Below are 15,855 nucleotides of genomic sequence, written 5' to 3' on the forward strand. Positions count from 1 at the left end.
AGGGATATGCCCTCAAATGTCACAGTGGTTGTCTCCAGTGAGAGTCTTTGGGGTGGGGGGTGTTGAGAATGAGAGAGCCCTTCCACTTTTACTCCACGTACTTCTATATTGTTTGAATTTTTTTCAACAGGCCTAAGGGACTTTTGTAAAAGGAAAAAAAATCAATAAATAAAAACAGCATTAGTGATAATAAATCTTGCTTATATTGCAGTTCCACAACCTCCTAGATTAGAACCTCAGGAACCCAATTCTGCCACTAGCACAACAATTGCAGTTTATTGGAGCATGAACAAGGAAGACGTCATTGACTCATTCCAGGTTTACTGCATGGAGGAACCACAAGATGACCAAGAAGTGAACGGTAGGATCTCTAACACAGATACAGATGTGTGTGTACGTTTCTGCATCTTTATGTGAAGTACTTACAGATATCCGTATTAAGACTCATTCCACAACGCATTTGTGGCCACATACAGAAACAACAATAAGCCAACAACCATATAAGTAAACATAAGACATATAAGCAAATATTGGAAGTCAGAATCAAGAAAAAGAAAATGCATAGGTATCATAATGGTCAACATGAATATTGTAATTGAGATTCAAATTTGGCTTTGAGTTCGCGGGATAACAGGAGCAACTAAGATATTCTCATTTTCGGAAAGGAAGTAACATACCAGCCTTTCAGGGAGAACAAGTCCCTTTCAGTGCTTGAGTCTAAAAGAAAGTATAACACGTACCATTTTGCAGGGGAGAAATGAGCCATATATAGGACAGTGTCCTCCATAATAATTGAAGCACAAATGTAGGATTAGATGTCATGGTTGGCAGTTTCTCAGATCCATCTTGATAAAAGCTGCAAACAAACCATAAAGGTTAATTTAGAGTTCACAATTCTTGAGGCATGGGCTTTGAAAAATGTGCTTTCCTCATGTTCCCAAATAATATGCAGAGAGAAGTGAAAGTGCTTAGTAGGGTGAATGTATGATACATCTTTAGAGCCTCTGTAAATATATCTCTTTTCAGTAGGACTTCTTTTTTCTTTCATTTTTTTTTTTTTTTTTTTTTTTTTGAGAGAGAGAGAGAACGTGTGAGCAGGGGAGGGGCAGAGAGAGAGGGAGACACAGAATCTGAACCAGGCTCCCGGCTCTGAGCGGTCAGCACAGGGCATGACACGGGGCTCAAACTCAGGAACCATGAGATCATGACCTGAGCCGAAGTTGGACTCTTAGCCAACTGAGCCATCCAGGCACCCCTGTTCAGTAGGAGTTCTAATAAGACCTGGAAACCAGACACTTTGAGGTTGTACTTCCTGATGAATCAGAGCTGGGTGTGCTGGCATTCTATATTGCTTGTTGAAGACAGACCCACATTTTTTGGAAAACAGAGGAGCACACGACAGGATGGACATGCTATTCCAAAACTCAGGGGCCCAATTTGTAATGAGGAATGAATTTTATTATATTTCACTGTTACCAAGATTTAAATTTCTTGAGATGTCATGTGATACATATTTAAATTAGAAAAAAGTTAAACAAAATTTACAAAGGCAACCATAGATATAGTGTGAAGTTGGCTAAGTTTGTCAGTTAAGGACTCTTTATTTTACTGGTGACCTATGACCACATACAACATGAGATAAGTGTTATCCCCATTTGCAAATAAGAAAACTGATGTGGGGGCGCCTGGGTGGCGCAGTCGGTTAAGCGTCCGACTTCAGCCAGGTCACGATCTCGCGGTCCGTGAGTTCGAGCCCCGCATCAGACTCTGGGCTGATGGCTCAGAGCCTGGAGCCTGTTTCCGATTCTGTGTCTCCCTCTCTCTCTGCCCCTTGCCCGTTCACGCTCTGCCTCTCTCTGTCCCAAAAATAAATAAATGTTGAAAAAAAAAATTAAAAAAAAAAAAAAAAAGAAAACTGATGTGAGGTTAAGTAATTTTCCAAAGGCCACACAACTTATACATGACAGGGGTAGGACTCAAGCACAAACCTTTGAGACTCCAAAGCTTATGTTTTTGTCTGCTTGTCTCTGGGTTTGTCTTGTTATACCACACTTCCTCTTCCTCTGTATCTAGCTGCATATGTCATGGACCTTCGTGACTCTCCAAGACTCCTCTTAACAATGATTTATTGATTGCCTGAAGTGTGTTTTTTTCTTAGTACTTCACCTCTGCATCTGCCCCAGCCCCCAAACACTTACCTGTCCTGTGTCTCATCTATTCACCGCCTTGAAATCTGCAGATGCCTGTTAGCTAATCTGGTGATCTATACTGTGATGCCCTGCTCTGTGTAGGGTCTCCAGCAATGTATGTTATGTGCGTTGTTAAAAGAAGTACTGGGGCAACGGAACTCAGCCCAAGAGGATGAGTCCACTGAAAACTGTAGCCACAGTTTCTAGGATGTGGGGGAAATGTTTTTCACTGTATAAGTCCTTATAAGATTCTTTAAACCAAACTTTCTGTCCAGAAAGAAGAGCTCATTGGGACAGAAAGATGCAATTAAATAAATGGAGTTGAAGAGTTCCTAAATTTCCTTTAAAAGTAAATGATCTGGGCTTCTTAACTGGGGGAGTTTTGAAGATGTGATTTTCAAGAGTAATCAGGGAGGATAACTAAAATTATCAGGGCTAATTCAAAAAAGAAAATAATTCTTTTTAAAGGAGAAAACATTTCAGTAAGAATAATCAGATTGGCCCAAAGGGGCAGGTGTTCGTAATGGTATCAAGTAATGATACTACTAAAATATTGAGAGTAAAGTGACTTAGAAATTTTAGGAAATGTCTTAATTGACCAAATTACTTTTTAGAATAGTTTGTGACCTATCAAAGTTATTTAAGTATTTCTGTAAGTTGTGGAACTCTCTAGTTGGAATGATTCTGTAATTCATGAAGAGGAACCAGGATTTGAAACTTTGAAAATTATACTGAGTACTAAAATTGTTGACTAATTTGGGAAGTTGCTTTATAACATCATAAATTTGGAAAACATGGGGTTGTCCTTATTTTATTACATGCTCTCCTGAAATATTGGCATTGCTTCTTAAGAATTTTTTGAGAATGTATTACTGAGATTTAAGTTAACATAAACGATGCAATTTTAGTATTTGCTATTGAACTACATTACTTTAATTGTGGCAGATGAAGTTCATATCTTACTAATATCCTATTATTTTCTGTAAGTGTTCACATGTAATATGGCATCTTTCTAAATGTCTCTTTTTAGCATGCTCTTGTTTTCTTAGGTATTTGAAAATACTATCTATCACCAAATGATATCTGTAAGTTTATCAGTTTGAATTTTCCACTGAAAATAGTAGACCAATTCTTCTAGTAGCTAATTTCCAATTAACTTTAGAAGACACCCTAAAGTTTATAATTGTGTTTTGTGCTAGACTTGGTGGAAGAATACAGATTGACAGTGAAAGAAAGCTACTGCATTTTTGAAGATCTGGAACCTGGCCGTTGCTATCAAGTGTGGGTAATGGCTGTGAACTTCACTGGATGTAGTCTGCCGAGCGAAAGGGCAGTTTTTAGAACAGGTAAAGAAATGTTAAGGGGGTGTCGGGAGGCAATTTTCAATTCTTCATAGATTACTAAGATCAACCTATAAGCATTTATTAAGCACCTATAGTATGCTAGGTGTTGTGCAGTGGTGAGTACACAATGATGAGTAAAACTGGGCTCCTGTTCTCAAGAAGCTTGCTGTCAAGGGCGAGAGATAAAACAAAACAAAATATCATAAAAATTGTGGTAAGGGTCATGATCTATTTATGTACAAGTTATTGTGAAAACACTCCAGAGGAGTACTCAAGAGAGCCTGGGACAGGGGCAGGTTTAGGAATGGCTCCTTAGAATTGCTGCCTAAATGGAACCCTTTGAAGGATCAGTTAAAGGAGTATATTCCATTTATAGAAAACATATGAGCAGAGGCATCAAGGTAAGAAAAAGTATGGAGTGTGCAGGGCACTACAAGAAGTTTAGAATTATTTCTTTGACTTAAAAACAAGGAGAGGAAAGATGTGAGGTGACAAAGGCTAGTGTATGGGGGCCATGTTTGATAAGGTAAGATTGGGCTTCATCGTATGGGTACTAGGAGCCCTGAAAGGTTTCTCAGCGATGATATTCAACTGGGAATACATCCCATGATGGAATCTTTTCACTGAAGGCTGCCGTGGGTGTGGCATAAGCCAGGTTTGCATCACCTTTAAGATCATTCTAACTACTTCAGGGGGAGAAATGACTCACTCCCACCATTTTATTCTTTCTTCTTGCCTCCTAAAATAAGTATTTATTGAGTACCTACTGAAGGCAAGATTATGGCTAACTTGTGTGAAGGGAGACAGACAAGAATCTGTATTGTAATTTGCTTGTAGATGTATAAGAAAACTGTTGAGATTTATAGGAAGCTAGTATTAGAGGCTCTCTGGGGATGGGTGAAAACTGTACAGTTTGGAAGGCAGAGGTGGGAGGGGGACTTTTCATTATATACATTATCTTTTGGGCTTTCAACCAAGAATGTATTTTTTAATCAAAAATTAAAATGAAACCATGCCCAAGCACTCTTCCCAGGGTACGAGGGAAGCAGAGCTGATGTTGATTGTTCCGTGATTGCTTTGGTTCTCTCTCGCAGCACCCTCCACCCCTGTAATCCGCGCCGAGGACTGTACTGTGTGTTGGAACACAGCCACCATCCGATGGCGGCCTGCCAACCTGGAGGCCACTGAGACCTACACTCTGGAGTACTGCAGACAGCACTCTCCCGAGGGTGAGGGCCTGAGGTAAGGATCTTTTCCACAGGGAGAGCCCAGGGCGCCTGGAACTCAGCTCAAGGTCCTAACCTAACTGAGCTTCTGCCTAGAGAGGGAGAAGAGCTTCCTAACATCCTGCTGAGCTCATTAAGCTGTTGACTTGATTTGCAACTCCATCACTATATTCGTCAATGAACTCCAAGTTTGTAATAAAACACATGCTACAATGTAGAATAATAACTCCCTTGTAAGAAAAATGTATGCAAATTTTAATAAGATAGAACATTCTTTGAGGTATATTTAACTTGAGTCGTTAGACAGGATTTATGCATATTTCATGCATTTTTTAGTAGTTATATCAGAATAGATACACCTAACTCAGGAAACTAATAGTGAGCTTATATATAATGTAAATCTGTGTCTCCATGATGTATTGGTAATATAAAGGAGCTAATTATATATATGTGTATATACATATGTGTGTATATGTGTATATATATATATAATATGTATATGTATACATATGTATATGTGTGTGTATGTATATTATATACATAATATATATACATATGTATATGTGGGTGTATATATATATATTATATATATTATGTATATATAATTACAGAGACATACCTGCCTCTCCAAGAGCAAGAAGGATCTAAAGAGATTTTTCCAGGAAAAAAAGAAATGGGAAGCTCTCTCACTAAACTTATAAAGCTTTAAATTTGTTAATAAAGGGGTATGCATCCTGGGGGCATTTGGTAAATGTTAATTTATTTACTGAGGTGGTGATTTCTTAGACTCTAATCCATGGCAATAGAGCAAGTTCACGTTCCATGATGAGTATTCAGATCATTATTTTTAATGCTCATATTTTAATAGAGGCACTTTTAGCTTGTTTTCATTTATTTATCTTTTTGAAATGTTTATTTAAAAAATGTTTTAATGTTTATTATTGAGAGACAGAGAGAGACAGAGCATGAGCATGAGAGGGACAGAGAGAGGGGGAGACACAGGATCAGAAACAGGCTCCAGGCTCTGAGCTGTCAGCACAGAGCCCGACGTGGGGCTCGAACTCACAAACTGCAAGATCATGACCTGAGCCGATGTCAGATGCTTAACTGACTGAGCCACCCAGGCGCCCCTGAAATGTTTGTTTATTTTTGACAGAGAGAGAGAGGGCACGAGTTGGGGAGGGGCAGAGAGAGAGAGGGGGGGATCAGAAGTAGGCTCCGCACTGTCAGCAGTGAGCCCGATGTGGGACTCGAACCCACAAACTGTGAGATCATGACCTGAGCCGAAGTCAGATGCTTAACCAACTGAGCCTCCAAGCACCCATAGCTTGTTTTTAAAACAAAGTTTACTGAAATAAATTATTTTGGTAGGATATAAAACTTTGAAATAATAGTACAACAAACATTAGGCAGCTTTTTAATAAAGTATATTATTTAAGCTCTTGATTATCTACATGATCAATCAACAACTATTTATTTAGTTATGTAAGGTTTCACATGACTGAGCAATAATCATAGTTTCTTTCAAATATGTGAAGACAGGCCTCACAAAACAATGATCAAACAATGAATTCATGTTGAGTGGGGTATGTATGGGTGGGATGTAGGCATTTCAGCAGATGTGAGAACATAGTAAATGTACATAAAACAACATAGCTGTTAATGTGCCAACTGCTGGATGGCAGACCTCAATAATTAGCAAATAGAGGCGAGGTGAACTCTGACCACAATGGAGTGGGAGAAGAAGAAATGGGGGCAGGGGGAGTAGGGAGAGAAAGAGACAGAGACAGAGAGATTATAACTGACTTTTATTGAGCATTTACTGTGTGCCAGTCACTGTTTTTGCCTTATTTAATTCTCATAAGAACTCAGAGAAAACAGACTCTTTGAGAGGGTACTCAGCTAATGAGTAACAATCAGGATTCAAGCTCCATTTTGTCAGTTGTCAAAGTCCAAGCTGCTAATCCCCATTTAATGTCACCTAGGGGCATCCTGAAACTTCCTGGAACTTCTCCACAAAAAACCCTTGGTGTCATGAGAACCCGGTATCAGCAGTGCCCAAGTCCCTGGCAACCCCTCCCACTGTTCTCCGCCATCACCTCAGTTCTCTCTGAGGCAAAATCAGACTGTTAAGGAGTGCTCTGAAATGACTCATCCTTGTTATGGCATCTGGCCTCAGCTGATATTTGCATAAATAATAGCACAGTTGGATTCTTAAATCAGCAGGGATCTGGAAACCCTGAGATCTAGTGGCCATCGCACTAAGGGAACTGTGATGTCATCTCATAAATGTGGCTACAGGGAGAAGGAACGGGGGGATGGGTGGGGAAATGGCAATCCATTGAGGGCCTCAACATGCCAGGAACTATGCTAAATATCTTTCAACTCTCTCAAAAATCCTAGGAGGGAGGTGAGGTGATGAACTCCATTAAATGAGATTCAAGAAAGTTAAATAATTTGGCCAAGGTATTAAATGATGGAGTGAGAATTTGGAGTCAGAATTCAGACTCAGATCTGTCTTATTCTCTCCATTAGTTCTAAAACTTGTATTATTATATAGACTGAGTTGGCATACTTCAACTGCCTGATAATAGGGAGTTATTATGTATCTAGAATTTCTTTTGACATATGAAAATTATAGATGTAAAGAGAGAATGCAGTATCATTATTCAAACCTTTCCTGACCAATGTTTTTCCTTTCCCTGATCACCCTGGGGGCCTCAAAACAAAACAAAACAAAACAAAAACAAAAAACCAAAATATTCATTTAGTATCAACAATGAATAATACATTCCAAACAAATCCTTCTATCAAAGCCAAAGAAGCCAAAGACAGTTCCATTTGTAAGAAGAAAATGGCCACCCACAAATTTTATTAAGACAAAAGTTGTGCTAATTAAAACATAAGGCTTGTCATTATTTTATTCTGTTTGGGACTTGCTGGTAGGTTCATTCTAATTTTTCCTGTTAAAGGAGAGCCTCTGAGAGGCTGGATAAGCAGATGTTCCTAGTAGTTATAGAACAGTACAGGGATCCTTTGTTATTGAATGGATATAGTCCAGCAAGTTTAAAGTGAAGGGAAATTCCACATTCAGAGTCTTGTTGATAGCTTGGAGCTGTTTTGGAGATGGAACTGTCTTCCAGGTGCTAAAAGATTCCTCAGTGCCAGGAGGTAGAATGGTATGTCCAATCCACAACCCAGGGGGGGACTCTCCAGCCTCTGGATCCCTGCTGAGTCTGACAAAAAAAATAACTTCTTGAAGCAAGCACACATTTGTTGGCCACAAATCACTACCTTGTTCATTTGCTAAGTCTGTTGCCGATGTACAACATTAGAGACATTCCTCATCAGTACAAGAACCCTCAGTGTCTTAAACCCCAGGTTGGCATCAAGAGACTGCAATAACTCATTTTTAATTTCAGACGCCCAGAGCTGCAAAACTCATTTGTATTTCTCTTGGTTCTCCAACTTAAGAGTTGAGAGGAAAGGAAAAGTGGCCATGTGCCATAGTCTTTTGACTATCTGGTGCTTACAACTACCTTGAAAGTATTCCTTACAAGGTCTGATGGATCAAAACTATAAAACGTTATGAACTATTTAACTATGATCTGTATTGTTGCATCTCTAAGATAACAACTGTACACAGCTAGTCAGATAGTAGAATTGATAAACAAACTTAAAACTTGATCACCTCTAGTCAAAATGCAAACAATCCCTACTGTTCCATTCTATTAGAACCACATTCTTCACTTCGGTTCTCTGTACAGCAGTACATAATTAGAGTTATTTTTGTCTTGGAAAGAACAGTAAGCCAAGAGTTATCTGATCCCACTCACTTGTTGTCTCCATGAAGGGATCATTATGTAAATTTGCAGCCTCAGTGTCTGGGACACTATCTGGCATATTGTAAGTACTCAATAAATATGTGTTACCTGAATGGGTTAATATCAATTAGCACTGAACACATAATACTGATACCAACAAGAAAAGTTAGGCCGGATTTGAGGATAATCTCTTACTCAAAATGGGAACAAAATAACCTGTGCTGAAAAGTAGCACAGAATGGTGAATGAATTAATTTTAGTGCTTGGGTGCTTAGCTAGGAGATAAGACCAGCCTAGTTCATGGACTAGAAACTATTTAATGGATCACTCTATGGCACTTATAATCTTGTTTAGCCATTGGTCACATAACCTTTTCATTGGTTCTGGGTTCTATCCAAAAATCTTATGCTAAACCAGATCCAAAAATTGATACAGAGGTCACTGTTGGGGAGTAAATGGGATCAAAGGTTCCTTCTTTTTGATGTGGTGTGTTTGGGTGAGGATGGGCAACTTATCTGTGTAGATATTCAATAAAGTTCTGTTAAATGAATGAATGAGTGAATGAATGAGGGGAGTAGCCAGCCTCCTTCTGGCCTTGCCACCACCAGGTCATCTAGCTGGCTAGAGTCTCTGGTACAGTAGAGAGGGAAGACTAAAGCGAATTGAGAACTAAATGAGTTCATGTCTCTTTCTCACCTTCAATTTCTGAAGAGACAGATAGCCTTAAAGGCTCTGGTCTGGAGTAGGAAGAGAAGTTGAAAGGAAATGAAAAGAATGGAGAAAAGGATGAGTAACATGAACGTACACACACACAGGGAGGGCATTGATTACCGTTTAGACTGGGGAATCTGATTTTTGTTGCCAGAACAGAAGGACCTGCATCTTCAGACCTGCATTCATTCTCCCAGTATGATGGCCTCTAAATGTTCCAATTTAAGACCAAAGGTGCTGGGCGAACTCTTACAGTGAGTGTTTGAATGGAGTGAGCCTACTGAGCCCCCAAGTTCCATGACGTGGTATCTGAAATAGCCAAGCAATTGCCTCCATTCCGTAATCCTCACAGAAAACACATTTGCATATTTTTGTGTGTGGGCATCATGGCTGGGTCCCAGCAGTCGGCCCCTGTTGGGATTGGGCGGTGGGCGGGAGTGACAATCCCCGGCTTGTGTGTGGGGGCTGAGGGAGCTCCTACTCACCCTTTCCTGTTTTTCTTTGAATGCTCTCCTCAGGTTGGGTGGGCTCAAAACACTTTCAAAAATTTTCCACCGCTCGGCTGTTTCCTCAGCTGTTCTGTCTCTCCTGTGTGGAGAGAAGTCAGCAGAACTGTGGGTGGAGGAGGGAAAACTGAGAGAAATATAGTACAGGGATTAGCTGTGTGGGCTGTGCAGAGAGAAGCTGTGTACTGAATGACAAATCTGTGAGACTCAATACACCACAAAAGTAGTTGGTAGTGAACTTCCTGCCCCTTCCCCTGCCACCCTGGCTGTGGCTGTAGGGTGGAGAAACCCTCCCTGGGTCCCCCTCCCCAGAAGCATCCCCAGGGTGAGCTGGGGTCTGGGTGCTGGGCCTGTAAACTCACGTTCCTCCTGCTTCCAGCATTCAGGGCCACACATGGTGGGGCAGGAACAGAATTGTCTCTCATGGTTGGGTTTTCTAGCTGGGGACAGCTGCCACTCTGTCTGTATAATAAGGACAAATAGGGGCGAGTTTTCTAATGAACTTAGTACCTGAATAGGATATGAAGAATCCCAGCATTTCTTTCTTTTTAAAAAAACTTTGTACCAAATTTTCGGCTGGATAGGTGATGACCAATTGTCAACAGCAAATGATTTGACCTTCAAATCATTGACTTCCTCCTCCTGGAGGAGGCAGTTATTCCTGCTCCAAGCTTGCTTCACAGGGTGATAGGAGGATCATTGACATGAACGGACCAAAATTTATTGAGTATTTAAGAGCTAATAGCCAATGTTTACATGGTATTGTTTTCCTGACCCAGGTAATATCTCTCAGCAAGGAGCACTTGGGAGAGTGAGTTATGGGATGATTCCCACTCCCTTACCCAGGATTCTTGGCATTTAGCTTTTCCTAAAAGAAATCTTTCTTCCCAAATGAATCTAATTAACTTTGATCATTTACAATCCTATACACCTCCTGGTTGTATAGTAAAACCTCAATCAATGAAAACCCAGACTGTTCCTTCACTTCTACCTTATGTTCTGTCAATTTCCAAAAGGATTCAAGTTGTTCACTCTAAAAGACCTAGACATAATAGAACGACTAGAAACAATCATGTAAGAACAAGAGCCAGATCATGCAGGGGTGAGGAGATTGTATCAGAAAGTACAGGTTAAGAACAGTAGCTCAATGGAACATAAAATTTCAATCTGAACTTCCTGGTAGCTAAGGTGAAAACAAGAGAGGGGGAGACAGTAAGAGGGAGAAAGAGATTACATAACTCGTCTTTTTATAAAAAGGAAGCATAACATTTCACTAAGAGACAATTATATTTCTTGACATTCAGCTCTAAGATGAATTTTTCATGTAGATCTTTATATAAGGGCTATTGAACAAGATAATAGTGATTGTCTTTAAGAGCAGTTTTACAAAAATTGCAAAAACATTGCCGATGTAATCATTTTTTAAACAAGGTCTGAAAATGTAATGTTAAATCACCATTCCAGGTGGGTGGTGCTGTAGGGACCGCAAGTAATTGTCTACATATGTGGGCTTAAAGTGGTTAAGGAAAATTTAGAGAATCCAGAGGAATGGATGTTACTAGACTCCTGGGCTTCTCTGCCTGAAATAGAAATGCTATCATTCAGGCTTTGGAGGGGAACTACAGAGAAAACAAAACTCCAGGATCCTTCTGCTGGAATCCTTTGGCTCACTTAGATTTTTGTGAGAAATCTAATTACAGGAGAGCCTGAGTCCCAAGGTTGGCAGTGTTCAGCCCTCGTGTTCCTACGCTATTATGAATAGTGATGTTTAGTTAACACTGAATCTCATAATGTCCTCATTTATCAAAAGAAAAATGGTCCTGTTCAAAAATTTTTATTTTACCAAGTTAAAAAAAAATCCATATATAAAGAATTTTCTTCTTAATCCTGATTTAACTAAAGTTTTTCATCTTAAAACAGAAAGTTCCATGTTTATACAGTTTAGGTTTTTAAAATGGCTTCCAACAGCAAAAGTTAGTTCTTGCATTTAATGTTGCTTATGTTCTCATGGATTTTTCTTCTTTTTCCTATTTCTCCCTCCCATCCCGTCTCATCCCACTCTATCTTATGAGTGTGTTTTCCAAACCTAACTGATCATAAAAATCAACTGGGTTGCTTGTAAAAGCTTAGATTCACAGGCCTCTTTAAGAAATTCCAATTCAAAAGGTCTAATGTGTCCGGGCAGGTCTGGGAAACACTACTAGCTGGTCCCCTAGGGCCCAGCCATGTGCTCTGTTCACAGTTCACATGAAATGGTGTTGACTGACTGGCTGAATGTTGGTGCGGCCAACAGGAATGCTAGCAAGAACCCACTGTGTTTTTAACAAACAATTTGTACTTAGCCATCTGTTGTGCACTGCAGTGACAGCACCATCCGTAGGCTGCTTCCAGGAGTAATGGCACTGGATTCCTCCATATTGTTTGTACACATGCCGCCCCCCTCTGCCGGGGAGAAAACATGCTAAGTCTAGGTGTTAGACACGGCAACGCAGAGGCAGTCACTCCTCAGTATTACCAGCCCCTCAGGTTCCCTAAAGCACCCATACACTCCTTTCTTCCATCCCACACAAATTGTTGAATTATCGAATTCCTAGAGAAGCTACTATACAAAATTCAAATTAACACGTGTTCTGCAAACACATTCAACCAACTCCTGAGCTTGTAACCTAGCTCTAAAAGTAAATTATTTAATTAATTTTGGATAATATCCCAATGGTACAAAATTCAAAAGATACAAAGGGATACAGTGAAAATTAAGTCTCCTTTCTATTTATCTGTCACCTACTCAATTCTTCTCCCTGGAGGCAACTACTCTTACCTGATTCATATTTATCCTTTCAGATGTGTGTATACAAACATCTCTATATTTTTGCAACCAATGGTAGCATACTATAGATATTTCTACCACCCTTGCTTTTCTTATTTAAAAATATTTCTTGGTGAGTATCCTGTACCAATAGATATGGAACTGTCTCAATTTTAAGAACAATTCCATTATATTCTGGTTTAAGAATATAATTTAATTTATTTAACCAATTGAAAGGTACTTAAGTTGTTTCCATTTTCTTGCTATCACAAACAATGCTGCAGAAAAAACCTTATCATATATCATTTCACACGTGTACCAGAATATCTGTAATTCCTAGAAATACAATGACTGGGGTACCTGGGTGGCTCAGTTGGTTAAGCATCCAACTCTTGATTTCACTTAAGTCATAATCTCATGGTCTGTGAGATTGAGCCCCACATGGGTCTCTGTGCTGACAGCATGGAGCCTGCTTGGAATTCTCTCTCTCCTTCTCTCTCTGCCCCTCCCCTGCATGGGTACACACACTCTCACTCTCTCTTTCTCTCAAAATAAATAAACATTGAAAAAATTCTTTAGAAATAGAATGACTGGATAGAGGTTTTACATTTTGGATTTTGATAGATATTACCAAACTGTTTACATAGAGGTTGTGGCTGTTACACACAGGCTAGAAGCATACAAAAAGAGTGCTTTGTTCTTCATATCCTAGCCTGCATAGGGTATGATAAAACTTTTGATCTTTGACAACTTGATAGGTAGAAGATAGAATCTTATTATAGTTTCAGTGTGCATTACTATTAATAGGTTGAACATCATTTCATATGTTTCGGAGCCATGTACTTTCTTTCCTGTGAACTATTCATTTCCTTTACCTATTTTTTTTTTCCTGTTGGACTATAGTTTTTTCCTTATTGATTTGTAGAAGTTCTTTGGTTTTTAAAGAACATTAGTACTCATCTACAACATGGGTTGCTAATTTCTTTTGAAGGTTTTTTGCCATGCATAATTTTTAAATTGATTTGTAGTTGATATTCAATATTATATTAGGTTCAGGCATATGACATAGTGATTTAATACGTATCTACCTTATGAAGTGATCACAATAAATGTAGCTATCATCTTTTAGCATACAAAGTTATTACACACTATTAACATACTATTAACTGTACTAACATACAGTATTCCCAATACTGTACCTTGTATCCTCATATCTTATTTTATAAGTAGAAGTTTGTATCTTTTTTTTTATAATTTTTTTTTTCAACGTTTGTTTATTTTTGGGACAGAGAGAGAGACAGAGCATGAACAGGGGAGGGGCAGAGAGAGAGGGAGACACAGAATCGGAAACAGGCTCCAGGGTCTGAGCCATCAGCCCAGAGCCTGACGCGGGGCTCGAACTCACGGACCGCGAGATCGTGACCTGAGCTGAAGTCGGACGCTTAACCGACTGCGCCACCCAGGCGCCCCTGAAGTTTGTATCTTTTAATCCCCTTCTCCTATATCACCCATCCCCCCACCCCTCTCCCCTCTGGCAACCACCAGATGGTTCTCTGTATTTATGAGTCTGTTTCTGTTTTGTTTGCTCATTTTTCTTTGGATTCTACATATAAGTGAAATCATATGGTATTTGTCTTTGTCTGACTTAGCATTGTTTCACTTAGCATTATACACTCTAGGTCCATCCATGTTGTTACAAATGGCAAGATTTTGTTCTTTTTTATAGCTGAGTATTATTCCATTGTGAGCTAGGTCTGTAGGCCTAGATATAGAAATATCTCACATCCTCTTTAATCCATTGATGGACCCTTAGGTTGTTTCCATTTCTTGGCTATTGTAAATAACGTTGCAGTGAACATGGGGATGCAGGTGTCTTTTTAAGTTAGTGTTTTCATATTCTTTGGATAAATACCCAGCAGTGAAATTGCTAGATGATATGGTTGCTCTGTTTTTAATTTTTTGAGGACCCTCCGTACTGTCTTCCATAGTGGCTGCACCATTTTGCATTCCCACCAACAGTACACAAGAGTTCCCTTTTCTCCACATTCTTGCCAATGGTTGTTACTTCTTATCTTTTTGATAATAGCTATTCTAACAGGTGTGAGGTGCCATCTATTGTGGTTTTGACTGATGTCTCTGTGGTGATGAATCATGTTGCATATGCCATGTATACCTTTTGATATTATTTTAGTTGAATTTATCAATCTCCTTTTAAAATAGCTTTTAGTTTTTGTCTCCTATTTAAAAATCCTCTCTCTTATGTTTTTTTTAGTATCCAGTGATTTCATTTTTAAAAACTAGATCTTTTATCATCTGAAATTTATTTCAGTAGCAAGTGTGAAATTAGTAATCCAACTTTATTTTTTCAGTATGACTATCCAGCTGTCCGAGGAAGAAAACCCATCATTTGACCTTCTGATTTGAAATACTTCCATTATTATCTACTTAAGAGCCTGTGTTTGGGGCGCCTGGGTGGCGCAGTTGGTTAAGCGTCCGACTTCAGCCAGGTCACGATCTCCCGGTCCGGGAGTTCGAGCCCCGCGTCAGGCTCTGGGCTGATGGCTCAGAGCCTGGAGCCTGTTTCTGATTCTGTGTCTCCCTCTCTCTCTGCCCCTCCCCCGTTCATGCTCTGTCTCTCTCTGTCCCAAAAATAAATAAAAACGTTGAAAGAAAAAAAAAAAAAAAAAAAGAGCCTGTGTTTGGCTCCATTCCTGACCTTTATAATCTGTCACGTGTTCTATTGATCCATCTATTTATGTCCCAGTGCCATGCAGTTTTCATTACCTTAGCTTTGTAATTTAGAACTCTTGGTAGGTTAGGTTGCCCCTGTATGACTTCTTTTTTTAACCTCATGTCCATGTCTCCAACTTATAGGAATGCTTTTAGTATTTTCTCATTGAGCATTAGGTCCCTAATGGTTTTTTACTTCATGAAGACCCTTTTCAATTCCCACGTAAAATGATTCTTGCCCCATTGTCTGTATGGTAGGTTGTGTCAAACTTTAGACTGCCTTGTGAAAGGTCTCAAGCTACAAAGGCCTTCCTTATATTGGGCGGACATTGGCTCCCAGTGGCTTCCACTCATTTGCCTTCTGAAACAACAGAAGAGAGGAACAGTCTCATTTACCGTAGCCTTTTGGACTTCTGTGGGTCTCCTTGAAAGTTTCTCTCTGCTTTACAGCACTGGAGTTTAACAAATGTTATTTGTTCTACCAGTGGAGAGATGAACAGCTGAAAGTCTTTTAAAGACC

At 39.5% G+C, this 15,855-nt stretch overlaps 1 protein-coding gene across 1 annotated transcript in view; it reads left to right on the forward strand.

Moving 5' to 3' along the window:
• The window catches only part of CMYA5 (cardiomyopathy associated 5), an 89,451-nt gene that overhangs the window by 61,602 nt on the left and 11,994 nt on the right, over positions 1-15,855 (forward strand). Inside the window, exons 8-10 of the mRNA XM_047070448.1 lie at positions 212-361; positions 3,389-3,535; positions 4,627-4,774. Coding sequence (XP_046926404.1) covers positions 212-361; positions 3,389-3,535; positions 4,627-4,774 — 445 coding nt within the window. The remainder of the gene's footprint in view (positions 1-211; positions 362-3,388; positions 3,536-4,626; positions 4,775-15,855) is intronic.

Source organism: Lynx rufus, unplaced genomic scaffold (genome assembly GCF_022079265.1).
Source record: "Lynx rufus isolate CCGP_SWC_20201006 ecotype Redwood Valley unplaced genomic scaffold, mLynRuf1.p SCAF_1, whole genome shotgun sequence".
Lineage (NCBI taxonomy): Eukaryota > Metazoa > Chordata > Mammalia > Carnivora > Felidae > Lynx > Lynx rufus.